This window comes from Pipistrellus kuhlii, unplaced genomic scaffold (assembly GCF_014108245.1).
Source record: "Pipistrellus kuhlii isolate mPipKuh1 unplaced genomic scaffold, mPipKuh1.p scaffold_m20_p_13, whole genome shotgun sequence".
Classification (NCBI taxonomy): Eukaryota; Metazoa; Chordata; class Mammalia; order Chiroptera; family Vespertilionidae; genus Pipistrellus; species Pipistrellus kuhlii.
In genome coordinates, this window is record NW_023425438.1 from 50,693,691 (window position 1) to 50,720,574 (window position 26,884).

Consider the following 26,884-nt stretch of genomic DNA (forward strand, 5'->3'; position numbering starts at 1 on the left):
TAAAGGTGTGACTCACCATCAGGCAGACTCAGTCTGTCCTGCTCCCACCTCAGCAGCTTTGCTGGTTTCTTTCTCTACCTGCCCGCTGAGCTATTCCCTCTGGAGGAGTGGACAGTGCTGCACCTCAGCTTCCCTTGGACCTCCAGTGAGTTTATTTTCTTCTTCAGTCGCTTAAACTCTGCATGTTGCCTTTGGTCCATATAAGATTCCTCCCTTGTTGTTTCTTTTCTTTCATCCCTGGATTCTCTCCCATCCCTTCCTCTGCATAGGCAATGAGCTAACAAGTCTTTTCCCCCCTTGTATGTGCTCCTGCAAAATGAATAGTATCTTTAGGTGGTTTTTGTTTCTGCAAATGGTAGTATTTTTATTCTTATGTTGTTTCTTACTTTATTTTTTTTTTTAACTCAACATCCTTGTAAGGCCCATCCCTGTTGCTTTCCTAGCTGCTACATCATTCTCCATGCTGTGACCCATTCTCATTCTTCCCATTAGCCCTGAGATGGATCCCTAAATTGCTTCCAATGGCTTCTGCCCCTCACCACCATAAAGAACTCTGCAGTGATCACAGTGAAAGGCATGTCCCATGGAACTGTGTCAGTTCTGCTTGCGTCTCTACCTGGTTATGGAGTTGCAGGGGTGTGGGGATGTGTACTATAGGCTCACTACCCCCACAGTGACCGCACTGCTGTACCTTCGCATAAGCAGCGCTGTCACCAGCATCTCCACCCAACACCCACCCTTGTCTTGATCCAGCTAGGTTTGTCGTGCTTTGCAGATTGCATTAGTAATCTACTGCTGGGTAACAAGTTACCACAAACCGAGTAGCTAAAAATGACACCCAGTTTTTATCTCCCATTTTTTTGTGGACCAGGTATTGGCACAGTGTAGCTGGGTCCTCTGCTCAAACTGCAATCAAGGCATCAGCCTTGTTATCAGAGGCTTGATTTGAGAAAGAGCCACATCCAGGCTGCCTCTGGTTGTTGGCAGAATTTGTCTCCCCATGGCTGTAAAACTCAAGGTGACTTGCTTCTTCCAGGTCAGCAGGAGAGTCTCTGACCTCTATATCCTTTTCAAAGGGGCTCACCTAATTAGATGCGGCCCTCCTAGGTTAATCTCCACTTCGATTAACTTAAGGTCAACCATTAAGGGTTTTAATTACATCGGAAAATTTGTATCATCTTTTCCATAAGTTGTAACCTAATCAGAGGTGGTGCCCATAACTTTTGTTAAATTCTATTGATTAGAAGCAAGTTACAGGTCCTGCATACTCAAGGAGATAATTATATAAGGGCACGGGCACTGGGGCTCATCTTAGAATTCTGCCTATCACATAGCTGTAATGTGATATCTTGTTGTTTTTAAAATTGTGGTAAAATATACATAACATAAAACTTACCATCTTAATCACTTTTAAGTGTACAGTTCAGTGATAGTAAGTACATTCACACTGTCATGCAGCCATAACCACCATCCATCTCCAGAACTTCTTCATCTTGCAAGACTGAAACTCTGTACCCATTAAACACTAACTTGCCATTTCTCCCTTCCTCTATCCCTGGTAACCACCATTTTACTGTTTTTATTTTATGAATTGAATTATTTTATGTCTCATACTGATAGTATTTGTGTTTCGGTGACTGGTTTATTTCATTTAGCATAATGTCCTCAAGGCTCATCCCTGTTATAGTGTGTGTCAAAATGTCCTTCCTTTTTAAGGCTGAATAATATTCTTTGTATACCATTCATCAGTCAGAGGACACTTGGGTTTCATCCATTTTTTGGCTATTATGAATAGTGCTGTTAAGAACCTGGGAATACAAATATATCTTTGAGATCCTGCTTTCAATTCTTTGGGGTTATATACCCAAAAGAGGAATTCCTGAGCCAGGTGATAATTCTATTCTTAGATTTTTGAGGAATATATATATATATATATATATATATATATATATATATATATTTTTTTTTTTAATGGCTGCACCATTTTAATTCCCAACAGTGCACAAGGGTTCCAGATTCTCCAATCCTCACCAACACATTATTTTCTGGGTTTTTTTGTTTGTTTGTTTTTTACAATAGCCATCCTAATGGATGTGAGTTAGTATCTTGCTGTGTTTTTTGCTTGTTTGTTTGATTGTTTTTAATTTCCTTAATGAGTAGTGACATTGAGCACTTTTTCATATGCTTATTGACATTTGTATGTCTTCTTTGGAGAAAAGTCTGTTCAAGTATTTTATTATTATAATCTGCATTTCTCTATTAATGACTTTGGCCATCTCCTCATGTATTTCTTACAAAAATTGCCTGCTAATAACCTTTGTCCATTTATTTTTCTTATTAATTTGTATGAGTTCCTGTATATTGAGACTCGACTAATCTTGTAAATTTTAGACTATGCATATATCTTCCTTCATTTTGCCATGAGTCATTTGGAACAAATAGCTTTAATGTTAACATAATAAATCCTCCCCTCCCCATTTTCTTTCTTTCTTCCTTTCTTCCTTCCTTCCTTCCTTTCTTTCTTTCTTTCTTTCTTTCTTTCTTTCTTTCTTTCTTTCTTTCTTTTTGTATAATGAATTGTGCTCTGATAGTTTGTCTAAGAAATCTTTTTCTCCCTCTAGGTCTCAAAAATGTTCCCCTCTATGTTATTTTCTACCAATGTTATAATTTAACCATTCAGATTGACTCTTTTTTTTTCTTCTATTATTATCCTCACCTGAGGATATTTTTTCCATTGAGTTTTAGAGAGACCGGAGGAGGGAATGGAAGAAAGAGAAACATTGAGGTGAGACACATTGATTGGGTGTCTCCTTCACGTGCCCTGACCAGGGCCAGAATCATTCCCAGGTGCATGCCCTTGTCTGGCACTCAAACCTACCCACAACCCTTTGGCCCATAGGCCGATGCTATACCACTGAGTCACACCAGCCAGTGCCATCTTGACTTTTTAATCCACCTTCTCAGCACCCATCTTGTATGAGATTACATTGTGGTTTTTTTCTATAAAGCCAGAGTTTCCACTGTAAGAACAACTCTTTCCCCATTGATTTGTGATGTATTTTTTATTGTCCCTAAACTCCCCTCTAGCCAGATCCATCTCTGAACTCTCCATACTGACCCAGTGGATTGTCCATTCTTCCACTAGCACCATACTGGGGTTTTTAAAACAATGTCATTGTATGTCTGAATGTGTGTGTGTGTGTGGGGGGGGGTTTCTGTAGGCCTTTCTCCTTCCTCACACATTTCAAAATAAGTCCATGTAGCTGGAATTTTTATTAGGATTACAGTGAAGTTATAAATTTAGGGAGAATTGATATTATATATTAGGCCAACCCTCCTTGGTAGCAGATCCAGGTCTGAAAGGTGATCTAATCTGCAACAAACAAAAATTATACATATTTCTTAAAAAAATAAAAAATAATAGAGGACAGAACTCTACTAGATGTCAGACTGGTCTCTGCCATCCCAATCTGTCCAACTGTCACGTTTGAAGCATCTGTCTTCAGATGACTTCTCAGCATCAAATCTCCCTACTGACAACTGCAAAACCTCACTGCCTCTCCACATGGAGTTCATAGAGCAAAGAGATATTGGTTAAATTCTAGTCTGTACTCTTAGGAGGCAACTTACGACTTCAAAATAAAGGTGTTTTTGTTTCTGAGCTTCACCATCTCAGAGTTTATTTGTGGGCAGTGTATTATGACACAAAGAAAGATAAGAGGGGGACAAAATGGATACTGCAAGTGCTAAAAGGACATTGCAAACGTGGGTCACAGTGGGTGGACACTGATATACAGCCTGGGTAGATAGACAGAGTGGAATAAAAAAGGGAAATATGGCTACACCCTGGAGAGGAAGGGTGGAGGCAGTCACACCAGGGTGGTGTGTTAGAGAAGAGGGAGGAATGTGAACCCGCCTTGTACTGTGGGGCCCAGCCAGGCTCCGCTGTGCCTTTGTTCATGCAGTGGGATTCTCTGGCATTTAAAGTGCACTCACTACACACGTGGCTGGGTGGGAACAAATCAGTCATTCCCTCTTTGGTAGTCTGTGTGGCTTGCTGGTCCCCTGCAGGTGCTGGGAACAATGGAAAGATGCAAGCGCTTGTTCACCCGGAGCTTAAGGCTGAGGTAGGAGTCAGGTATTAATCAAATAACCACAGGGATGTAGACACATTGGTCCTAGGACTAGCTGAAACCCGGGCACCTCGTGACTGCAGCTTGTCCCTGACTGTAATCTGGAGTTCTAATTAGCAAAGGAAATGTCACAGGGTAGTACTGCTTGATTTGTTTTTCACGACCCAAAACTAGTTTCTGGCGATCTTCAGTCTTTTCTAAATGTCCCCAACTCGGAATTTTGTAGAACCTAAACTCCAGCTTGGTGGCGTGGGTAGCCTGGAAACGCTTTCGTTAGAACCTGGCTGCCCTCGTCCAGCCCTGGGGACCCAGCACGCAGACAGGCGCTCAGGGCCACGCCAGGGGCGGGCGCACAGTAAACCCCGCCCAACCCGCCCTGGGCCTGGTCACAGGCCAAGCAGCACGCTGGGTGGGGGCGGGGCTTAGGGCCCAGCGCGCCTTCCCATTGGCTCTCAGAGCTGCCTCCCAGAAGGCGCGCAGAGCCTCCAGGTCACGCCCTAGGCCTCCCGTGAGGCTGCAGCTTTGGCGGGAGTTGGGTCGCGGGTGTGAGGTAAGAACCTGGAGTCGGCTGGGCCGGGCCGAGCCAGGTTGGACCTGGGATCGTCTAGGGTCTTTTCCGCTTCAGGAGCCGCCTGGGCGACCTTGGGGCGGGGTTGGGGGTGGAGGAGCCGTGGCCCTGAGGGGCGAGTCCTCCCGCCGCCGCCATGATGTGAGGCCACACTGGCGACACCGCTGCGCAGGGGGCCTGGCCTATGGTCACCCTAGACAGAGGTGTGTGTGTGTGTGTGTGTGTGTGTGTGTGTGTGTGAGAGAGAGAGAGAGAGAGAGAGAGAGAGCCCCCTCTCCTCAGACTCAGGCCGAGCAGGGAGCACGCCATGTGCCTGGCGAGGGGCCAGGTTCTGAGGGCCACGGGCCGGGGCCTAAGGGTGAAGAGGTCACGTTCAAATCATACTGCTTTGTAGGGAGCAGATTGGGATGTCATCCTTTGATAGAAGGCTTCAAACTTGGGTGTGGGTGTGGGTGGGGTAGCAGGCAGCAGGTGGGACTGGTGTGGCGGGCCCTGCTGCCTGGGCCCAGGGGTCCTGCCAGCTGAAGGCCTGTGTGACGCCTGCCTCAGAGGCCTGGTCTCAGGGCTTTTTTCTTCAACAGCAGCAGCTGGAAACCAGGATTCTTAACCTCACAAGCTCTCTAGTTTGATCACCATGTTTCAGAATATTATGTGTAGCAAGTAGGCACATGACTGCATTTGGCCCTCAGGATTGCCCCTTGCCACCTGAGGAGGGGGTGTCCACTGACTGACACAGATCCCCAATTGGGGGGGGGGGGGGCTCAGGTGCTAGGAAGATATATCCCAGAACTGACCTCTGGATGGAGTGCGCTAAGTAGTGGACGCAGTTGGCAAATGGGAGTTATCCCTGGCCCTGTCTTTTGTTCTTTCTGGCCCCTTTGTGGTTAGCACCGATCTAGTGGGTTTAGATTCTGAGTGAGGTGGTCTGGGGCGGGGCGGACAGCATCCTCCTTGCCAAGAAGCAGAATTCCCCAGATTGCAGGCCTGGCTTGAGAGCTCCCTGTGCCAAGTCTCTGTGAATGGGGCTGTGAGAACATTTTCAAAGTAGGAGGTGCATTTGGGATGAGTCTACCAGAGTTCCTGCACTGCAGGAATCGTGACCCTGGTACCACCTGGCTTCCTGGTTTTAAATAGTGCTAATTGGGAGAGGGGGAGACACAGAGGAAATTACAGCCAGTCATTTCGTACTTCCTGGGTCCCTCATCTGTGCAGGGCAGACTGCTAGGCAGAGATGAGTCCGTCAATGCCCTGGCCACAGGACACTTTCGGGTGATGAGGGGAAGTGACACCTCAGCTCTGGAGGTTCCCAGCCCTGCAAGGAGGAGAGGAAAGCCCTAGAGCAGGGGTGGGGAACCTTTTTTCTGCCAAGGGCCATTTGGATGTTTATAACATCATTCATAAGCCATACAAAACTATCAACTTAAAAATTAGCTTGCTGTATTGGGTCAAAAATTTCATTAACTCATCCCTAATGCCTTGGCAAGGCCAGACCAAATGATTTCACAAGCTTGGCATTCCCCACCCCCGTCCTAAAGGGTGATCTGGAAGCATCATGGAGTTAGAGCCATGGGCAGAATTTGATGGGAAGGGAGAAGGCACATCTCCTGGGCATGTGCAGTGTGTGGTGGGGCAGGGATAACATAAATAACTGGCCCAGCCTACCCAGCAGGGACATGGTGAGAGGTCAGGGTAGAGGGGGTTTTAGGGCGGAATTTCGGGGCCAGGAGGGATTCAGTGCTGCTTTATGGAATAGATATTTGTTAGTTCAGGGGAAAATTATGGGAAGGAGCGGCTGAGGAGAAACCCAGTGGGATTGTCTACTTAGAGTGCTATATGAGAGGATGGATTGCAGAAAAATATGTCTTGTTTTCAATAAGAGCATTAGATCTGTGTGGTATTTCTCTGTGTTCTGACTCCCCAGCTATCCCCCACCTAGTACCTGGCCCACATTCCTGTAAGGGTTGAGTAGATGAAGTGCCACCTTCTGGTGTGGAGGAGAAGAGCAGGACCTGGTGGTTTGCCTCCATGGTCTTTTCCTCTTCGGCAGTCTCATAACTCCTTCCTGCCTTGTTCTTTCCCTCTGCACAGAAGGGGTCTGAATCTCCAGTATAGCCCTCATCTGTGCTGGGATATGGCAGGGTGGGTGTTGATGATAAGACAACTGGCCTCCATATGTTAACCCTCAGATGGCTCTGATCTGGGCACTGAGACTTTTTGAGGAAAGCTGGCTCTGTGGTGAGACCAGTGGAGTAAAGGGCGTGGCTTTGGTCTAAGTCAGCGTCCAGCCCAGTTTCTCACCACTGCTGGCCTGGATGTTGTCTCTCTATCCCAAGGTTGGAAATTTGGTGGTCACCTCAGGACTTCCAGATTTTGGCTCAGACTCCAGTACACCCTCTATTCTTCCATCTCTCCCCAGGTCAGTTTGCTGTGGTGAGAAGAGAGGCAGAAGTGTCTGATTCTCAGATCTTACAGTCGCCCTAACTCCCCATGGACACCATGTTGGGAACCAGACTCCGAACTCAGCAGAGCAATAGTCAGAACGGCCGGGAGGTAGTATGGCCCCTTCCATTCCCAGAACACCTTCTGTCCTCTCCCCTCCCCTCCTGTGCACCTCATTCTTAGAGCCTCCCTCCTTCTGCCAAGGACTTAGAGTCTTTTCACCTCTCCCTGTGGCCACTTTCCAGACTAGCCTGTGGACCTCAGGCTTGGGGATGAAGCTGGAGGCTGTCACTCCATTCCTTGGGAAATATCGCCCCTTTGTGGGTCGCTGCTGCCAGACCTGCACCCCCAAGAGCTGGGTGAGTAGTGTAGGGCTGTGCTCCAGCCTGGGGAGCCTGAGGTAGCTTGGTTGGGGTTCCCTTATGTCCTTCCAGGTTTGGCCCTCTCTGCCCATGCCTTTGTTCTTGTCTTAGAGGGAATGGAAGCACTGGTGCTGGTGGTGGTGTTGGCCTGGGGCTGGCTCGCAGGCCTGGGAGAGTTGGGTGGAGAAGTGCTGAGGCACCTGAGAGGATAGGGTGTGGTCAGAGAGCTAGGATCTGACACAGTTCTGCACAGTCATGTTGTTCAATTTGGGGGACCTGCCCACTTAGAGTCATCCAGCACTCAGCACAGGCTTGAAGTCCTACTCCATAAGCACCTCATGTGCTGGTGCTTATGGAACCCACAATTCTAGTGGAGATCCAGGCTACATGAATGTTCTTTGCTGAAGACAAGAGACCTTCTCAGATACTTGAATATGCCACTCCGCAGGAGGGCACTGCTGTAGAGAATACAGCGCTTCCACTTTGACCGCAGAACCCTTTTTCCTGAGTGAGCATCAGGATCTTTTGGGAAATGCTGTTCTACAGCCCTGTTTCCTGATAGACATGATAGTCCATCAGGCAGAGACTGAAGGAGACAGAGCAGGGGCTTTCCTTTGCCAGTTTGCGAAGCACATGCCATCCCTGCCTCTCTTGGACAGGAGTCCCTCTTCCACAGAAGCATAATGGATCTGGGCTTCTGCAATGTGATCCTGGTAAAGGAGGAGAACACCAGGTAATCACAGCCAGGGGTGGGGAGGCCCTGAGGTGTGGGACTGCTAGGGCCCTGCTCGTAGTGTCATTTTCTTCATCCAGTGGGAAACAAGGGCCCCTACCCTTTGCTCCATACCCACAGCAGGAAAGGCAGGGAACTGCAGAAACACCTGTGGTTCCTTCTGTTAGTATTTATGGGCTGCCCACTATGTGTCAGGCCCTGAACCTGTACTCCACTCGGTGGGGAGTGGGTGGGAATGGGGCACAGATGAGCAGGTGTTTCCTTACCCTGCTCTGTGATAAGCCAAACTCAGGTGTTCCCTGGCCATGGGATGGGTGTGATTCCTTCCTGATGGACTACCCTCTGTAGGCCTTAGTGGGAGGAAGATCTTTCAGGGCAAGCCCTCTGAAAGATCTTCCTCTCGCTTCTGGGGCTGTGTTCAGGTTTCGGGGCTGGCTGGTTCGGAGGCTCTGCTATTTCTTGTGGTCCCTGGAGCAACACGTACCCCCCTGCTGGGATGCCTCACAGAAAGTCATGGAAAGCACTGGGTGAGGAGCAGGGACTGGGGTCGGGCTGCCACTACTGGGATGCTTGAAGGGATGACACCTCTAGGCAGGGGTGGTTGAGAGGGCTGGCTTCTAGAGTGTTAGCTTGCCCACGTCTGAAGCTATGCCCTGGGGCTGAGGGAAGTGACCTGAGAGCCCTTAGGCATGCCCCAGCCTGAAACCACACCCTCCCCACCATAGGGTACAGGATGTCATCGCAGGGAGGGCTCCAGGAGGAGCTGGGGAAGGCCAGGTGCCCAGCCCTGTGAAGAAAGAGGTGCAGCGCATCCTGGGTCACATCCAGGCCCCGCCTCGCCCCTTCCTGCTCAGGTAACTGTGCTGAGGGCTGGGCCTCTGCCCTTTTGGGGAGTGAGTGTTGATTGGGCTTGGGGAAGGACTGGCCTCCCCACTGGGGAGCCAGGTGGTATGTTTACCAGGGGCCTGAGGGAGCCCCTGAGCTGGACACAGGCCTTTTGAGGACAGCTGGCTCCGTGGTGGGACCAGTTGGATATAGGATGGGGCTTTGATCTGAGCCAGCCCCCAGTTTCCAGCCCAGTTTCTCATCACTGCTGGCCTGGGTGTTGACTGTCCTGGGTTGGGAATCTTGGGGTCACTCAGGAGCCTCTGGTTGTGGCCCAGATTCCAGTACCCACCTCCAACTTTTCACCTCTTGCCAGGTCAGGTTTCTGTGGAGAGAGGGAGACAGCCAATGGTGACTGGTTCCCCTGTCTTATTGGCGCCCATGCTCCCTCCTGAATTCATCCTGCTGTCATCACCTGCTCCCTCTCACTTTCATTTGCAGTTTGGGCTCCTTTTAGATACAGTGTTGTTCCAGAGGGAATGAAGGGTACACATGTCAGAGTGAACAGAGAAACATATGCTTCAAGAACAGGATAAGTCCTGGGGCTCAGAGAACCTGGAGGCGTAAGAGACCTGTAAGCCAGGCATGAAAGGGGGAAAGGGAGCCAGCCTTGGAGGAAGGGGCGAAAGAATGGGAGGAACAGTCCCACTAGAGGGAAGAGCATGAGCTGAGGCCACAGAAAAGGGCCGGGGTTGCTCATGAAGCTGTGGTAGCTGGAAGCTGGCAGTGAGCTGTTGAAGATGAAATCAGAGGTAGAAGGGACCAGATACACAGGGCCATACAGGAAGTTTGTATTTGATTTCTAAGTGCAGTGACAACTAATGGAAAGTGGGGAATGACAACAAGATTGAGATCTAGAGATCAGAAAACTGTCTGGGAAGCTGTTTTGTTAGTCCATTTGAGACATGGTGATGGCTTGGATTGGGAGGTGATAGTAGATGTTGGAAAAATGGACTGAGAGACCAATCTGAAACTAACAGGGCTCGGTGATAGATTGGAGGTCTGGGTGGGACAGTGAGGGAAAAGGGAGAACTCATGGGAGAGCCATTTTCTGGCCAAGTACCTGGTGGTGTGGATGGAGGGTTGGGTTTGGGAGGAGTGAGTTTGGCCCACAAAGGGTGTTTTGGATACAGAGTTTCAGACACCTGACATGCCGGTCGAGGCATTTGTTTATGTGAGTCTGGAGCTCAGAAGAGGGCTGAGACCAGGGATGTACATTCACAAAGCTTTAGCACACGGATGATGGTTAAAGTTAAAGTCAGGGGATGAATGAGTTATGGAGGGAAAAAGAGTGCAGGGAAGTGTGTGTCAGATTCAGCTGTCCTGCCAGAACTGAAAAGTTAATTGGGGGAGAATAGAAAGTAGAAGAGGTTGGTGACTGACCAGCCCTCCACATGAAAATTCTTTTGACTTTATTGAGATGTCCAGACCCTTGACTTGGCCACCTTTATACTATCAGCTGCTCCTGGTGCAGCTTCAATTCCAGGACTCCTCATGATGATAGCACTCCTGTGAAGGAATCACTGGGCACAATCACTTCTGTTTGAACCCAGGTACCTGCCTTCTCTGTACTGAGCAGCCAAACATTGATAGAGAAGAACACACTGTGTGGCCTTGCTTCCTTCTGAGTGCAGTTCTGCAAGGGGCACAGGCTCCCATCCAGACTGTCTTTCTCAGCCTGACCTGCTGTCAGTTGTTGCTCCATCTTGTGGCATCAGATGAGGACATGATGCTTGTGCACCACATCTTCAGGCTATGCTTCTACCCTCATTTTAAGCCAGTCCTCTTCAACTATCCCTTTTCCTTCTCTTATCACAAACTCCTCCCTTTTTATTTCAGTTTCCCAGCAGTTTGCAAAGATCCGGCCAGGCTATGCCTGGAGTGAGTCTTAGTTCTCTAATCTCCTCTGGGGTATACCGGGGCAGGGAGATGCTCTGAAACTGATGAGAAGCAGCTGCACCATGAAGTCTTCCTGGGGGAGTGTCAGCATCTCACAGGCATGGGCTGTGGGCCCACCTGCCAGTCCAGTTCTTAGCTTTCTCTACCACTCAGCAGTTCCTGTAATCTCTCTAAGCCTCACGTTCCTCTTCTGTAAAGTCGAGACAGTACTGGAGGCCTTCTGAGATGCTGAGGGGCCTTGCGTCGTGGGCAGTGCGAGCCACACCTCAGACTGGGCCTCGCTGCTTCCAGGCTGTTCAGCTGGGTGGTTCTGCGGTTCCTGAACTGCCTCTTTCTGAACGTGCAGCTCCACAAGGGCCACTTAAAGATGGTCCACAAGGCCTCCCAGACGGTAAGCCCTCCCCACAATGGGATGGGATGGGATGGGATGGGATGGGATGGGATGGGATGGGATGGGATGGGATGGCAGGAGCAGAGCTAGGCCGAGCCCACTGCCTGGTGTTTTGGATAGTGTTTTGCAACATGAGGCTTCTGGCAGCTTGACCCTCAGAGCCACTGCAGGGGTAGTTCCACCTACCTCCGTTGCTCTTTGATGGCCATCTCTTCGTGTCTCAAGCTCTGCTCCCAGGGGGCTTCCTCTAATACCTTTTCATCACGGTCTTTACAATTATTACATGAGTGTTTCCTTAAAAGTTGTCGACAGAGCTCCTCTCCTTTTGGGAAATGTGCTCCAAGGAAGAACTACCCAGCTGAACCCTTTGTCACTCTGGCTGGTTTCAGCTCCCTGCGTAATCAGGGTGGAGGTGGGCTGGCATTTCCCTCTGACTCTCCCCAAGCAGGGCTCACCGCTCGTCCTCCTTTCTACCCACAAGTCACTTGTGGATGGGATCCTGCTGCCCTTTGTCCTGCTTTCTCAGGGCTTGGGCGTGGTCCGTGTGGCTTGGGACCCATGTTCCTGCTCCCCCGTTCTCAGGTAAAAGCTTTGTGCCCCCAGACATGCACGGGGTGTGGGGCTGGGGATGGGGATGGGCTGTGCTACAGCAGGCCCCCCCCCCCCCAGGCCCTCTTCCTGGCCTCTTTGTTCACAACCTTCTACCGGTTCAGCCTGTGGGCTCAGATGGTCAGCTATGGTTTCTGGGGCCGTGCTTGACTTGAGCATGTTCAGACAGGAGCCAGGCTGCCCTGGGAGGGCTGAGGCTCTTCCTAGCCTCCTGCTTGGTCCCATCTCCTGAGCCCCTTCCCTCATCAGACTCTGTCTGCCTTGTGCCCCACAGAGCTCTGCTGAGGAAGCTTGGGGCGCTTTTCCTGCCCCCAGAGGCCAACCTCTCCCTGGACAGCTCCGAAGGGGTTCTTGCAAGGGCTGTGGTCCAAGCGGTGAGTGCCCCCAGTGTATCCTGTGTTTGGGGCTCAGTGCCTATTGCTGCTCTGGCCTTGACACCTGTCTCTGCTACCACCTCCCCACCCCTTCCAGGTTGTGGAGCAGCTGCTGGTCAGTAGGGAGCCCCTGCTTATCTTCCTGGAAGAGCTCCCTGGGACCCAGGGGCCTTGGCTGTCGGCCCTGGGCCAGGCCTGGCTGGGACTGGTGGTGCAGGCAGTCCAGATGGGTGTTGTCCAAGATGCTATGCTGGTGCCGGTGGCCGTCACCTATGACCTGGCTCCAGATGTATGTGATACACACCATGTGAGACCCTCCTGCCACTTGGAACTCCAAGTGGACACCAACTCCAGAGAGGAGGCACAGTGTATTATGTCCTATGGCTGAGTGCCCCCCGGGGCGAGGGTCAGGGAGGTGCAAAGGAATTATCCCCCTACAGTCATCCTGTGGCGCCTGCCCTGCTGATACAGAAATCCTCTTTTCATACACAAAAGACCCTGCTAGGGAGGGATTTCTCGTGTTTCATGGATGAGAACATGAGCTTGGAGAGGTCATGGTCATGTACCAGATTGTAAGATAAAGTTGAGCAGAGAGCATTGCACCAGGTGAGCCAGCTCCCTTAACCCTTTTCTTCCTGCAGGCCACGGCCCCACTGGGGCTGTGGACAGGAGCTCTGGCTGTCCTACGTAGCCTGCGAGGCTGGTGCTGCGGCCCCCAGGTCTGTGCCCGTGTGCACCTGGCCCAGCCTTTCTCCCTGCAGGTATGATGTCTGTTGGGCAAAATTGGGAGGATCTGTGGTCTGCATGGGGCTTCTGGCAGCTTGGCCCTCAGGGCCACTACAGGGATAGTTTCGCCTACCTCCGTGGACTGTGTGCAGGTGTTTGGTGGGCAGATAGGCCACCTGAGAGTCATGTTCTGGGCAGGAATACACCACCAATTCGAGAAGCTGCTGGGGCAGCAGGCAGACCATGGAGCAGCTACTGCAGCCCATTGTGCTGGGCCAAAGGTAGGGGTAGCAGCAGGGGAAGGTGTGGCTCTCAGGGGCACAGCAAGCAGTCTTTCAACTCATACCCATAGACATCACCAGCTCTGGCCTCCTCTCATCAGATACTCTGGGTCATCTAGGACAGAGCCTCACAGCCCTCCTCACCTCTAATCTCAGTGTGGGAAATGGCAGGGCTAGAAAGGGCTGGGGAGCCATCCTGCCCTGGAGCTGAGCTGGGGAAACACCATTTTGAGAAAGCTCTGGGTTTCCTCAAGACTGTCTTTAGGTTGGCTCCCTTCATCCTGTGATCTGTCTCTGTCCCAGTACTGTTGTCCCCGACACTGAGAAGGAGCAGGAGTGGACCCCAATAACTGGGCCCCTTCTGGCCCTCAAGGAAGAAGACCAGCTCCTGGTCAGGAGGCTGAGCCGTCACACCCTGAACGGTGAGGGGAACTAGGTCTGGGCAACGGGGGAGGGTCCTGCGCTGTTCCTTCTCTCTGGGTCAGCAGGTCTTAGGGGCCCTCCATTCCAAGTGGGTTTCTGTACCTGACCCTCATGTGTGGCCCACTTGGGATACGTGAGGAGGAGTGAAGCAACCAGGGAGAACATGAGGAAGCCCCTAGTGAGTGCCCACAGATGGCTGCCTGAGCTGCAGAGTATGGGTTGTGCAGAGGGCAGATGCCTGGATCCAAGGTCACCCTGGCCCTGTCTCAAGCTCACCACTTCACCTCTCTGATCTGCACTATAAATGGGTCACTGACTGGAATAATGCATGTGAGGGACTTAACACAGTGCCTGGCACAGAGGGATTCTTAATAAAATGGTCATTACTACTGTCGTCTTAGGTGCGCCTCTGTGGCAGACACTGGGTTTGTAGGTAGGCCTATAGGCAGGGAAGGTCCCTGGCTCCATGCCTGTCTCAGTATACACTTAGTAATGCCAGTTCTCCACTGGGAAGGGGCCTACAACTCCCTAGGGTAGAGTTGTTGGGGAGGCAGGCTGCTGCCAAGGAAGCAGGGGAGGACTGTTCTTGGCCCAAACATTGGGTGATGAACCAGCTGCTGGACCTAAGCTCCTTACCAGTATCCCCACCCCCGCTACAGCCAGTGTGGCAAGCTCTGCGGTGATGAGCACAGCCATTATGGCGACGCTGCTGCTGTTTAAGCACCAGAAGGTAGGCAGTGTGATGGGAAGATGAGGGATGGCTGGGGAAGGGATGTGACCTTGCTGCTCAGCCCTGGTACTGCCCACCAGGGTGTGTACCTGTCGCAGCTCCTGGGTGAGTTCTCCTGGCTGACAGAGGAAACGCTGCTGCGTGGCTTTGACGTGGGCTTCTCAGGTCAGCTGCGGTGCCTGGTGCGGCACACACTGAGCCTGCTGCGGGCGCACGTGGCTCTGCTGCGCATCCACCAGGGGGACTTGCTGGTGATCACTCGGCCCGGCCCAGGCCTCATGCACTTGGCACGCCTGAGCGCCCAGCTGCTGCCTGCTTTCCTGAATGAGGCCCTGGGTGGTGAGTCCTGAGGGCTCAGGGATGGGTGGGGTGTCAGATTAGGGAATGGCCTCCTTCCTCATGCCTGGCCCCCTCCCCAGCCTGTGCAGTTCGGGCATTGCTGGCAAGCAAAGTGCCACCAGAGGGGCCCTGGGAGCTCCAGGGCATCGAGCTGCTGGGCCAGAATGAGCTGTACCGCCAGGTCCTGCTGCTGCTGCACTTGCTGCCACAGGACATGCTGCTGCTGCAGGTCAGGCCTCCCACTGCCCCCTCGGGCCTGGCACCCCTTCAGTTATAGGAGGGGCTGTGCCTGCCCCACCCCTTCCCTTAAGCCCTTTCTGGCTCTCCTAAGGCTACCTGATGCCTTTCTCCCCAGCCTTGCCAATCTTCCTACTGCTTCTGTCAGGAGGTGCTGGACCGTCTCATCCAGTGTGGGCTTCTGGTCGCTGAGGAGGTAGGTAGGGCCACTGAAGACAGTGCCTCTGCTATTCTGTGCCGTGGGACTTGGTGGGCCGTACCAGCACTGGGCCCACGTAGCTATCATGACAGGGTTGCACAGTTGTACCGCTGAGGGTCTTTGCACTCCTCCTGCCCCATTTCTTACCCACAGGGCTGTGGACCTTGAGGGTGGGTGCCTATTCCTCTCACCCTGCAAGTTGGCTCAGCAGGTCTTGTGTGGCCCGCAGAGGCCTCCTGAGTTCCCTAGGTCTGCTTTTACTGGTTTCCCTCAAGTGCCTGGTTGGCCATGTACTTGATCTGGGGGCTCGGGGCTGAATCTTGGCCAGCCTGACAGACCAATGGCTCCTCCGGCTCCCAGACCCCAGGCTCCCGGCAGGCTTGTGACACAGGGCGACGGCGTTTGAGGGCCAAGCTGCTGTGGAAACCGAGTGGGGACTTTACTGATAGTGACAGTGACAACTTCGAGGAGGCTGAAGGCCGGTACTTCAGGGTACGTTGGGAGAAGCCATTGGGGAAGGAGGCAGGGGAGACAGTGGGAGCTGCCCTGACCTGGTCTGTCCCCTCCAGCTCAGTCAGCAGTCGCGCTGCCCCGACTTCTTCCTCTTCCTGTGCCGCCTGCTTAACCCGCTGCTCAAGGCCTTTGCACAGGCTGCCACTTTTCTCCACCAGGGCCGGCTGCCTGACACGGGTAAGGCCCAAACTCTCCTGGACTTCCGTAGGGAGGGGCTGAGAGCTCAGGCTGTGCCTGTGCCAGGCCTGAGTCTCCTCTGCCCCACAGTGTCAGGCTACGTGGAGCAGCTGTTCCAGTTCCTGCAGGCCACTGCCCAGGAGGACGGGTTCTTCGGTGAGTCCCAAGCAGCCAGGTGGTGCCCAGGAGGCAGGGGCTTGCTGGTGGTTGCTGCCCTCTACTGGGCAGTGACAGCCCCACTCCAAGAAGGAGGGCTACAGTAGAAAGGCCTTTAGGTACAATCTGAGTCCTGCCTTGGGTGGTTCCTTCTTTCGACAAGAGGAGGAGAAGCCTATGCCAGAATCTCTCTGTACTCACTCAAGCTCAGCTTCTTTCTTCCACCAGAGTGTGCGGACCCAAGTCTCGCCATCAAAGCTGTCTGGACCTTCAGAGACTTGGGGGTGAGCGGGGCCAGTCTCACCCTCCTCCTATCCCCTCTCCCTCCATCTTGATAGAGCTGCTCAGGGAAGCCCACCTATGCCCACTCTGGGTCTTCCCCACTGTCTCCCAAGAACAGGCGGCAGGAGTTGGAGATGGGATGGTTTCCCTGTCCTTGGTCTCCCAGACTACCTCTTTATTCTACTCCCAGGTGGGGTACTGGGGATGGTGTAAGAGGCTGCACTGTGTTCAAATCCTATGGCCTAAGGGGCCAGAGGTCTCACTGCAGGCTTCCCCATGGTGAGTGTTCACTCTTTCTCCGTGGCATAGGTGCTGCAGCAGACGCCCAGCCCTGCAGGCCCCATGCTCCACCTGTCCCCTACATTTGCCAGCCAGGACAATCAAGAGAAGCTGGAACAGTTCATCCAGCAATTCATCTGTAGCTAGAACTGTGGGTTAAGCCTATACTGAGACTTCTCAGCCCCAGCATACACCGAGCCCTGGAGCCAGAGGCTGCCCGTAAAATCATTGAGGTTCGATTGTCTCTCGCTGCCTCTTGCTTTCTCCATCCTTTGGTGTAATAAACGAGAGGACTGGACTGGACAGTCCTCTTTCCAAGCCCAGCAGTGTGTTTTGGGGTATGTAGTGTCTTCTCTCCTTCCGCACCTCATGGCAATGTCCTTATCTTGTGCTCCCTGAACCAAATCATAAAAGACAGGCAGAAGCCAAGCTACTGACTTAGTCTGAGAAGTTTATTGAAGAGGAGAGATGCCCCCCTCTACCTAGATGAGGAGCCTTGAGGGGGCAAGCACTGGGCCTTGCCCTGTACAGTGAGAGTGGATGCCCACCTCTATCTTAAGTCCAGGACCTTCAGCAGGAGCCATCACACCACCTTGTTGATAAGGACACCCAATTCTTCAATCTCACACTGGACTTCATCGCCCTTCTGCAATGGAGTGGTCGCCAGGTTGTAGACCTTAGTCTGACACACACAAATCTACACACACATACACAGGCCTGGGCTTCTCAAGCCTGAGCCATGCCTGTCAGGCCTCTGGGTCCTCCCGTTCTTTCTTTTGGCCAACCTACCTTGAGAAAGACAGGAGGTTTCCTGAATACACCAACACCTGGGGGCGTACCCGTCAAGATGATGTCCCCGGGGTAAAGGGTGACGAACCTGGGGCAAGCAAAAGGGCCAGGTGAGACCAGGGGCTGAGGGGCCATAGCCAGAGATGGAGGGCTCAGCTGCAGGTAGCTGTGTAGGACAGGGCTTCATCTCACTTACTGGGAGACCCAGGCTATCAGCTCTTCTGTCTTAAAAACCATCTGATTGGTGTTGCTGCTCTGGACCACATCCCCATTCACCCGGCAGCAGATCTTTAAGTTGTGTGGATCTGAAATGCACAAAACACCACCTTGGACCTCTTCCTGCTTTTCCTCAATCCCACCTGAATGTGTCCCAGACCCTCCAGGGTGAGGAAAAAATGGCAATTGTGCCTTAAAAGAAGGACGTCTATCCACAGCAACAACTGACAATAATAAAGACTCAGCACCTGTAATGCAAAAAGGAAACTGCAGGAACAGGGCAGTGAACCTCTGGTACCTGACTGGCAGGTGGTGGCACACCAGTAAGTGTCCTGGCTAATCACATTTTTGTCTTTTATTTCACACATTCCCAAACACACCCTCTTAGAGCAGACAGAACACAATCTGACTTCACGGTTGATTGACGGCTGACCCCCTGGACACACACCCCTACCCAAATGCCATGCTTTGCCCTTTGCATCATGGCCTTTCTTCCCAGCACCTGGTGCCCTTGCTGCTGGTAGCCAGTGTTGCCCTGGCCACAGTGGCTGGGCAGGGTCCTGTTGGTCTTGTCTCCCTGACAGAAAATGCATGGGCTTTGTGACAGCCATTCTGTGATGCTCAAGGGCCAGCTTTGCTTCCTTCCAGTCTAGACTCCCAGATGGCAGCTAGGGAGAGCTTAACCACCACGAGGGGAACACTGTTTCCTATAATTCACCTGACGAATGCAGATTCACCACCTCTGTGGCTGTGGTCCTCTAGAGGGTGAGGGGATGTGGAAGGTCCACTGAGCCCAGGTTGAGACTTGCTCTGTAGGGAATCGGTGAAAGGCAGCTGGGGGAGGCGGGGAGGGGAGGCTCCACATTGAACTGTCCCATACTCTCACTTCCTGAGCGTTGCTACTTCTTTGCTCTGACATATCTGAGCAAAGCAAGATGCATTATCATAGGCACTGTCAGAGACCTACCTGCTATACTGTCCTTGGTCACCAAAGCAGGACCCAGGGGGCAGAAAGTGTCAAAGGTTTTTCCCAGCAGCCACTGCCTTCCATTGCGTTTCATTTGCCAATCACGAGCACTTACGTCATGTGCCACAGTGAAGCCAGCCACATAAGCCATGGCATCTGTGGCCTATGGGGGCAGGGGATTTGGCCAGATTAGAGATTAGGTAACAGTGACACTAGCCCCCATAACAAAACCTTTATCCCACGCTAGTAGCCAGAGCTCACCAAAAGTGTTAGGCAAGGAACAAGGCAGGTGCCCAAGCCGACCACTTCCTAAGGCCAGGATAGTGGGTACCACCCACTCAACCTCACCTTGATGTGCTTGCCTTTCTTCCCAATGACCACGGCCAGCTCCACTTCCCAGTCCACCTCCTGCAGTGGGAAAGGAGCATAAACCACTTGGCTCTGGGCCTCTCTCAGTGCTGAGGGGCTGCACGCATATCTTGGGATCTGGGCCCCCACCAGTGCGGTCAGCTGCTGGCCCACAGTCATAAAATGAACCAGAGTGATAGGGGGTGTGATTTGTACACCCATAAACATTGGGCAACAGCAGGCAGCACCACTAATACAGGTACAGTTCCCATGGTGACTAGAAGAGCAACACTGGTCTGGGGATTGGATTTATAAGTCATTCTTGCCTGGCTGGTGTGGCTCAGTGGTTGATTCCTGGTCAGGCCAGATGCCTGGATTGTGGGCTTGATCCCAGTAGGAGTAGTGCAGGAGGCTCCAATCAATGATTATCTCTCATCATTGATGTTTCTCTTTCCCTCTCCCTTCTCTGAAATCAATAAAAATACATATATTTTTAAAAAGTCATTCTTAATACTTCCAAAAAAGGATGGATACCAAGTAATAATAGCTAATCCTACTGTGTGCCAGGCACCATTCTAGTGCATTAATGCATTAACTCATTTAAATAAAAAGATGAACAAGCCAAAATAAAGGTGGGCAAAAAGCTTGAATAAACAATTACCAAAAATACACAGGCCACAGAAAATGAAATCAATCAGCCTTTCCAATTTTAGCCAAGTGCTATTAAAAAAAAAACAATCTAATGTTTTAAACTGGCTGCTCTTTTGAATGGTCCAGAGCTCCTATGAGTATACCTGACACTGACTTTGATCTCTAGCATCGCACCCCACTAGAAGAACCAGGTTCCTTGGGGAAATGGCTAATTCCAGGTCTAATATACTAATGAGCCCGTGCTATCTTAGAAAGCAAGCAAGTGCTCAAAAAGTGATGGGGCTGCAGGCCAACTTGAACCCCCCACTGGCCAAACAGATCATTTGCATGTAAAAAGGACTGTAAGTGATGGATTACAAAATGCTGGATAAAAATAAAAATCAGAAATTTATAATACTAAAGGAATGGAGTTTTTAAAAAAAGAAGAAAAAAAAAGGAGGCACCTTGTTCACAGAATGCCAGCTAATAAAGAATAGAAGGCACGGTGGAAAAAATCCCATTTTAACCCCCAGTACATTAGAGTAAGGTAAGGATGACCAGGGAATCTTTAGATGAAAACAGTGGGGCAATAAGATAGTCCCTGGTCTCAAACAACTAGATTGCTGAATACCACAGAAATGCACCTTCACAATGGAGAGGCCTAATGAACAGCCAGTAAACCAAGTGATCAGACTTTAAGCATCTGACAGGAGTCTCCCAGTGGGACGCAGTGTGAGGACACAACATCTGTGATATACACTGCATGTTTGTGTCCCTCCAAATTCATGTTTTGACACCTACCCCTCAATGTGATGGTATTCGGAGGTGTGGTCTTTGGAAGGTGATTGTCCATGAGGGCAGAGCCCCAATGAGGATTATGCCTTTATAAGAGCCCCCAGAGAGCTCCCTGTCTTTTTTTACATGTGAGAGCACAGGAAAAGACATCTAGGAACCAGGAATTGGCCTCCCAGACACCAAATTTATCAGTGCCTTGATCTTGCACTTCAGTCTCCAGAGCTGTAAAAATAAATGTCTGTTGTTTATAAGCCACCCAGTATATTTTGTTATGGAGCCCAAATGGACTGAGACGTTTGTGTAGAACTCTTGACAAAAATATTTAACCTAGATATGATCGTGAAGACACAATCAGATAAGTCCAGCCATAGGACATGGTGAGACAACTTGTGTCACAACAGATAGAAAATGGGCTCGGCCAAGGTGGCTCAGTGGTTGAGCGTTCACCTATGAACCAAGAAATCCCGGTTGATGCCCAGGTGGCAGGCTCAATCCCCAATGGATGTATATGAGGCAGCTGATCAATGAGTCATCATTGATTTCCTATCTCTCCCCTCCCTTCCTCTCTGAAATCAATAAAAACATATGAAAAAAAGAAAAAGAAAAAGAAAACAGCAGTAGGCTGTTGGGCAGAGAAAGAGGTCAGCAAAGCATGGCCTGTGGGTAAACCAAGGTTGCTGACTGTTTCTGTAGATAAAGCTTTCCTGGAACACAGCCACGTTCATTCATTTATGTATCAGCTGTGACTGTGTTCACACCGCAGTGGCAAAGTTGAACTATTGCAACAGACACTACTGGCTTCAAACTCCAATATTTACTAACTGGCCCTTGGAGAAAAAGCCCATGGATTCCTGTGGAGCTGTAGATTGCAGGTCCCAAAGAGACATAACCAAACGCAGTGTGTGACCTTGTTTGATCCTGTGTCAGCAAACAAAGCAGTACCCAAATTGAAAGTCACCTCCCAGTTGTACTTCGTATCAGAGGTTATTCATGACAATATTCTTGGTTGTGATACAGGTATTATGGTTACATAGGACATTGTCCTTATTCTTAGAAGGTGCATGCTAAATTTTATAAGTGCCTATGATGAAAGTATATTACTTTTGTAATCCAAATAGAAATAACCAAGTTCTCTTCTATTAATTTTTTTCATGAAGCCAGTCTTATTACTCTATAATCTCTATAGTTTCTGTTTAATGCACTATTGGTGGCTCCTGCGCCTCTGTGATGGGCCCCAGTGACTTGAGAGGGCCATGGGGAGGCACCCACCTGGCTCTCAGGTGGGAGGATGACCTCATCGTAGGGCCCCACGATGGAGCTGCCAAACTTGCTGAAGATGATGGGCTCCTTGGGCACAGGCACGTTCTGTTCCTTGCAGTGGTCCGCGTAATTCATGCCCACACACACCACCTTGTCTGGCCGTGTGACTGGAGCCAGGAAGGCCACCTCTGACCGTGGTAAGACTGGCAGTTGGGCAGCCAGGGCTCTGCAGAGACCAGAGCAGGAGAGAGGGGCTGGATGGGAGCAGGCTGGCAGTCCTGGGCATGCTGGGGAGAACCTTCCTCAGCTGCAGGTTTTGCTGTCTATATTTTTTAGATCTATCAACCATCAGAGTCAGTGTGAAAATCAAGGCCAGCTACTGTCTTTGACATCAGAGCATGGTTTAATATTTATCCAATGTGGATTTCCTTCCCCCCATCAGGCAATACATGTCCACGTAAAGGAATTCAGAAGGTGCAGATGGGAGTAACTGGGAAGGTCTTTCTTCTACCCTTTCTCCTCTTCACCCCGCTGTAGCCTTGGAGATATACAGTGTCCTATGCAGCTCTTCACAGCTATTCTATTATTCTCCTCTTGTCATTTTATACTAATGATAGCACTCTTTATACACCTTACTAAAATATACATTTTAAAGATCTCACCATAACAGTTTATTATGGCTACATACTACTGCACTACAGAGACACACTCAGTCCCCTACTGATGGATATGAAATAGGTTCCAATCTTGGGAGAAGATGAATTTTGGGAAACATACTTTTACCAACACTGTGTATTGTCCAACATTTGTATTTTCACCAGTTTAATAGGTAAAACAACATCTCAAAGTGGTCGTTACTGTTCACCAATAGCTTTAGACCAAATGCCACAGGGCTCCTCCGCTTCAGGGAAATCACCATCTAATCTAGCCCAAGCCCAAGAAAACCTCCAGCAATTCTCTTTTCCCTAAGCAGCCAAGAGTCCAATCACTCCTCCAACTTCTCAAGACGCTACTCAGGATCCTGGGTCCCACACCTCCCGGGCAGGCAGCAACTTCACCCCCAGGGAATTGTGATGAAGTGGAGTTGGTGGTCTTTGGATAATCACCCTTCCTGGGCCCCACTAAACACTGCGGCTGCTGTCAGATAAGACTTCTAAGAATCTTTATTTACTAAAAGAACAGGTGAGAAAGGAAAGCTCAGGCTACCCTGCTTCCCTGCAAAAGAGCTACCTGCTGGTTCTGTTTCCCAGGGCAACCAACACAGGGTGATACTGCCTGCTGATTTACCTTCTCGCCACTGAGAGAGTGGACTCTCCCTGCTCCAGGAACTCTACCATGGTCTTGGGCAGTGTGGGGTCAAAGGCATTGAGGTTGATGACCCCTCCGCCATTCCCTGACTCCAGGCCCAGGTGAGGTCCGGTCAGGTGGGGGGCCTGGAACTGCACCAGTCTCATGTCTCTGGAGGGTTGAAAGGGCCAGCACTGAGCCTGCAGCAGAGCGGTGAGCAGCCTTCTTCTAGCAGAGAGCAGCATCAGTCTATGGAGAAAACAGTGGGTCACAGGGTACAGAGAGGGCTGGGAGCCATCGTCAGGATCCCAATGTCCCTCGAGTTCCAGCCCCCAAGTTCTGGCACACCACACGGAAGCGGTCTGGATTTGTAAGTTATTTCACCCTCTGTGCTTCATAAGGTGGGTTTTGCTCAATTCAATGCACATAATGAAACCTTTCTAGAGGAGCAACTACTTCACGTGAGGCCCTGAGCTAGGTGCCAGGGAATGCAGCCTCCCTTCAACCAGTGCTTTCTGAAAGCGTGCACTGTACCTGCACCACTAAGGCAAACCCGTCTAGTCAGACATACTCAGCCCTGCCATTCTGCTCACAGGAAAAGGGATGTTAACAATGGATAGGATTCAGCAATGGGACTCCTGCTGTGACAATCAAGGGTCCTGCAAGTGTGACCAAGGCAGTGTGAAGAGGTTTTGTGACCTTGGATAATCACCCCTTTATAAATGGAAGCTGCTGTCATATAAGATTTCTAAGGTTCTTCAGTAAAACGGGTGAGAAAGGAAAGCTGGGGCTACCCTGCTCCCTTGCAGAAGAGCTCCCAGCTGGTCTGATTGCCTGGGGCAGGGCTTTGTCTAGTTTCTTAGGAAGTGATGCTGGGCTGGGCTGGGCTAAGATGAGCAGGACTAGGAATTAGATAAGAGTGGGGCTCACCATAAGCAAATGACCGCTGGGAAAAATGACTTCACACCTGCCATAAGCAATTCTTTAAATGACAATTTGATTGTTACCCTCCCACTTAAAATGCTCCCCGCTGCTCCCATTACCAAGCCACAATCCCCCTGCTCCAGCCTTCCAGGAGCTGCCCCCACCTGCCTCTCCAGACAGTAAATGCTTCGTTTTTCCTGCTGGAGCCCAGGCTGCCTAAGGGGAAAGGCTGCGGAGCTCACCAGGCTGTCTCCTCTCGGCTCTGGGGCCTCCCCTCTCTCACGGGGAATAACATGCCTGTGGGTGAAACAAGGTTACCGCCTGTCCACTGTGCCTGGCACGCGGAGGCTCTCAGCTATTCTCCGTTGAACGAACAAATGCCTGAAGCAGGGGCTGACTTTTCACTACGAGGGAAAGCTTGGTGATTGTCGACCTCAGGAGGCATGGCTGTGCCCTCCTTCTTCAAATCACGCTCAAACCCTGTTTCAAGTTCCAGTTCACTCAAAGAGAAATCCCTTTTGTTCTATTTCTAATCTAAGTCTGACCTCCGAACAGTCCCTCCCCTACCTGGCTCCTTGCTTGTAAATTCGGCCCTTTCTGCTCAGGCATGTGGAGGTTAGTCCCAGACTCCTGGTCCTCATCTAAAGATTAAATCGGCCTTGTTCAGTTAGAGACACATAAACCCAGGTAACTGATCTAACTACTGTGCTGGCCAATGAGTCTGACCAGAAAAATGGAGCTTCAAGCCTCCTGCCCTCCTGTCTTATATACCGTAAGACCCATCTGCCACCGATAAAGGTTGGTCTAGCCAAAGTGCTCAGACACTCCACCCGCTAAAATACAACAGTAATCACTCCCAATGAATGCCAGGTCTCATTTAAGGGCTTTATCCACAATGTCTGATTCACTTTCAAAATCGTGGCAGGTATTATAGGTATTGTTAGTCCATTTTACAGATGTAAATAAGAGTTAGAGAGGTTAAGGGATTACCCATGTTCCCAAGGAGGGGAAAGAGCTGGGGCTTCAATCCATGTCCAGGTGACATTGAAGTTTTTGGTTCAGAAACCAGGTGGTGTACACACAACATAATGTAGCTTTAGCCCACCCCGCCTAGGGCACTTTATAGCCCATAAAACTGTGGTGAGAAGCAGGGTCCTCCAAAAGATCCTCATGCCCAGACACTCTGCCTCTCTCAGCCACGCTCAGGGGAACCTGCTGGCTGCCTGCCGCCTCTGGAATAAGGCTGGCTGCTCACCTGCTCTCCAAGATAACCCCCACCCCACACTGACTGTGCCCTTCCCACGGGAACTGCACATGCAGGTTCTCGCTGGTCCTACCACAATCCCCTCAGACAGTGCGCCCCGTTTTACAGAAAGGGGCCCTGAGGCCTTCAGATGAGCCTTCACCTTCAGAACGTGGCCCTGGTGCATCAGCTGTTCGTTCCATCTCTGCAGCAAAGCCTGAGCTCTTCCAACCCAGGCAAAGGATGCAGCGACGTGAGGGGGAAACGGCACACAAGTGTGCACCTGGGACAGCGTCCCACCGTCAGTCCCCACGCATCGCGCCCGGCCAGCCCCTCGGTTTCCCTACGTGCTCGGCTAGGTCCCCTGCATTCAGTGGACGCTCACGAGCGCCCGGCGGTGCGATCTGAGTGGCGACCCGAGGTCCAGTCCCGGCCTCGCGCGGGGGAAGCCCCCACGCCGGCCCGAACCCGACCTACCTGGCCGCGGCGGGTGTCGGGAGCGCGCCCTGCGCTATCGGACCAGGTCGCGGGGCTGGGGCTGGGGTTGGCGGGCGCCGAGAGACTAGGACCCGCAGGGAGACCTCCGCAGCAGCGCGTCCTTGGCTTCTCGGATTAGACGTGGGCAGAGGCGGCGCTCCGGGTGACGTCCAGCACGACTGCCAGTAGCAGGGCGCTGCGTTCTGTCCCGGAAGTCACGTGCTGAGGGCGGGCCCAACGCTGAGGGCGGGGCCACGCTGGAGGGCGGGCCCCGCTGGAGCCTGCAGGCCTCTGGGTGGTACCCGGGCTATCCTGCAGGAAGGCCCCATTCTGTCACAGCGAGAGCTAATCTTCCTGACGTTTTGTGCCCTGGACTGGACGCCGCGCTCCCCCGTGTCGGGTCCCTGCCTTTGAGCAGGACACCATTTCCATCACTGGGCAAATGCGGTAGAAGAAACCAAATTATAGCGCGCTGGTTGACAAAGGCAAATCTCTGGTATATTATTGAGGAGAGGAGGGATGATTGCACCCATTTTACATATGGGGCACCTGAGGCTCGAAGTGCTTTGTGCAAGCTGACACTGTCCAGCCTCTTACACCCACCCACAGCAGCCCTGTCTTCACATGCTCTGTGTTGGGCTCAGGACAGGGTAGTGGGAGGCAAAATCTCCAGCGTCAGAGGACAGGCATTCTCCTGAAGAGGTGGTTTAATTAGCCAGACAAGGACAACCCAGCTCTCCAGGCCTCTGGCAAATGAGAACCTATACTGGAAAGGGGGTTCTGGGCAAGAGGTCCAAGATTTAATCAAGGGCCAGATAATCAAGGGCTTCAGTTGTCCCAAGAAGGCGTCTGGAGTCTTATCTAGCACACAGGAGGCCACAGGCAGGTTCTACAGGGGATGCCATGGTTAGAGGTACATTTGAGTAGTTTTACACTGGTCATCCTCCAAGGAAAGGTGTCTGAGTGGGTGGCACGGCTGAGAGCAGTGGTGGTTGGTGTGCAGCCGAGATGATTAGAGGTCAGAGATGTTCAGGAGGTAGAACTGACAGTCCTTAGTGATGACTGGAGTTGGGAGTGAGCCGGAAGGAGGTGCAAGGCTGCCTCCTAGGTCTCTGGCCTGGTGATGACAGTGCTATTTGTGGAAACAAGTTCTGGAGAGACAGTAGCTCTGAGGGAGGATGGTGAGCTGGGTTTTGGATGGGTTGTATTTAAT

At 51.4% G+C, this 26,884-nt stretch overlaps 2 protein-coding genes across 2 annotated transcripts; one reads left to right on the plus strand and one right to left on the minus strand.

The window, feature by feature from the left end:
- The first annotated feature begins 7,188 nt into the window (after positions 1 to 7,188).
- GPAT2 (glycerol-3-phosphate acyltransferase 2, mitochondrial) lies at positions 7,189 to 16,979 on the plus strand. Its single transcript, XM_036436079.1, has 21 exons — positions 7,189 to 7,251; positions 7,386 to 7,499; positions 8,162 to 8,235; positions 8,658 to 8,762; positions 8,961 to 9,089; positions 11,311 to 11,410; positions 11,859 to 11,992; positions 12,294 to 12,393; positions 12,491 to 12,700; positions 13,035 to 13,154; positions 13,318 to 13,400; positions 13,704 to 13,822; positions 14,483 to 14,553; positions 14,634 to 14,892; positions 14,973 to 15,121; positions 15,248 to 15,325; positions 15,689 to 15,820; positions 15,898 to 16,018; positions 16,109 to 16,174; positions 16,403 to 16,458; positions 16,766 to 16,979. The coding sequence occupies exons 1-21, from the start codon at positions 7,189 to 7,191 to the stop codon at positions 16,880 to 16,882; spliced, it is 2,400 nt and encodes a 799-aa protein (XP_036291972.1). The 3' UTR covers positions 16,883 to 16,979.
- Positions 16,980 to 17,166: 187 nt separating this feature from the next.
- On the minus strand, positions 17,167 to 25,897 carry FAHD2A (fumarylacetoacetate hydrolase domain containing 2A). The gene is made up of 8 exons (XM_036436078.2): positions 25,672 to 25,897; positions 23,028 to 23,276; positions 21,750 to 21,966; positions 19,056 to 19,115; positions 18,708 to 18,870; positions 17,721 to 17,829; positions 17,525 to 17,612; positions 17,167 to 17,381 (listed from the first exon to the last, which is right to left on the minus strand). Exons 2-8 carry the CDS (start codon positions 23,270 to 23,272, stop codon positions 17,319 to 17,321), a joined length of 945 nt encoding a protein of 314 aa, XP_036291971.1. The 5' UTR covers positions 23,273 to 23,276; positions 25,672 to 25,897; the 3' UTR covers positions 17,167 to 17,318.
- Between the last annotated feature and the right edge of the window lie 987 nt (positions 25,898 to 26,884).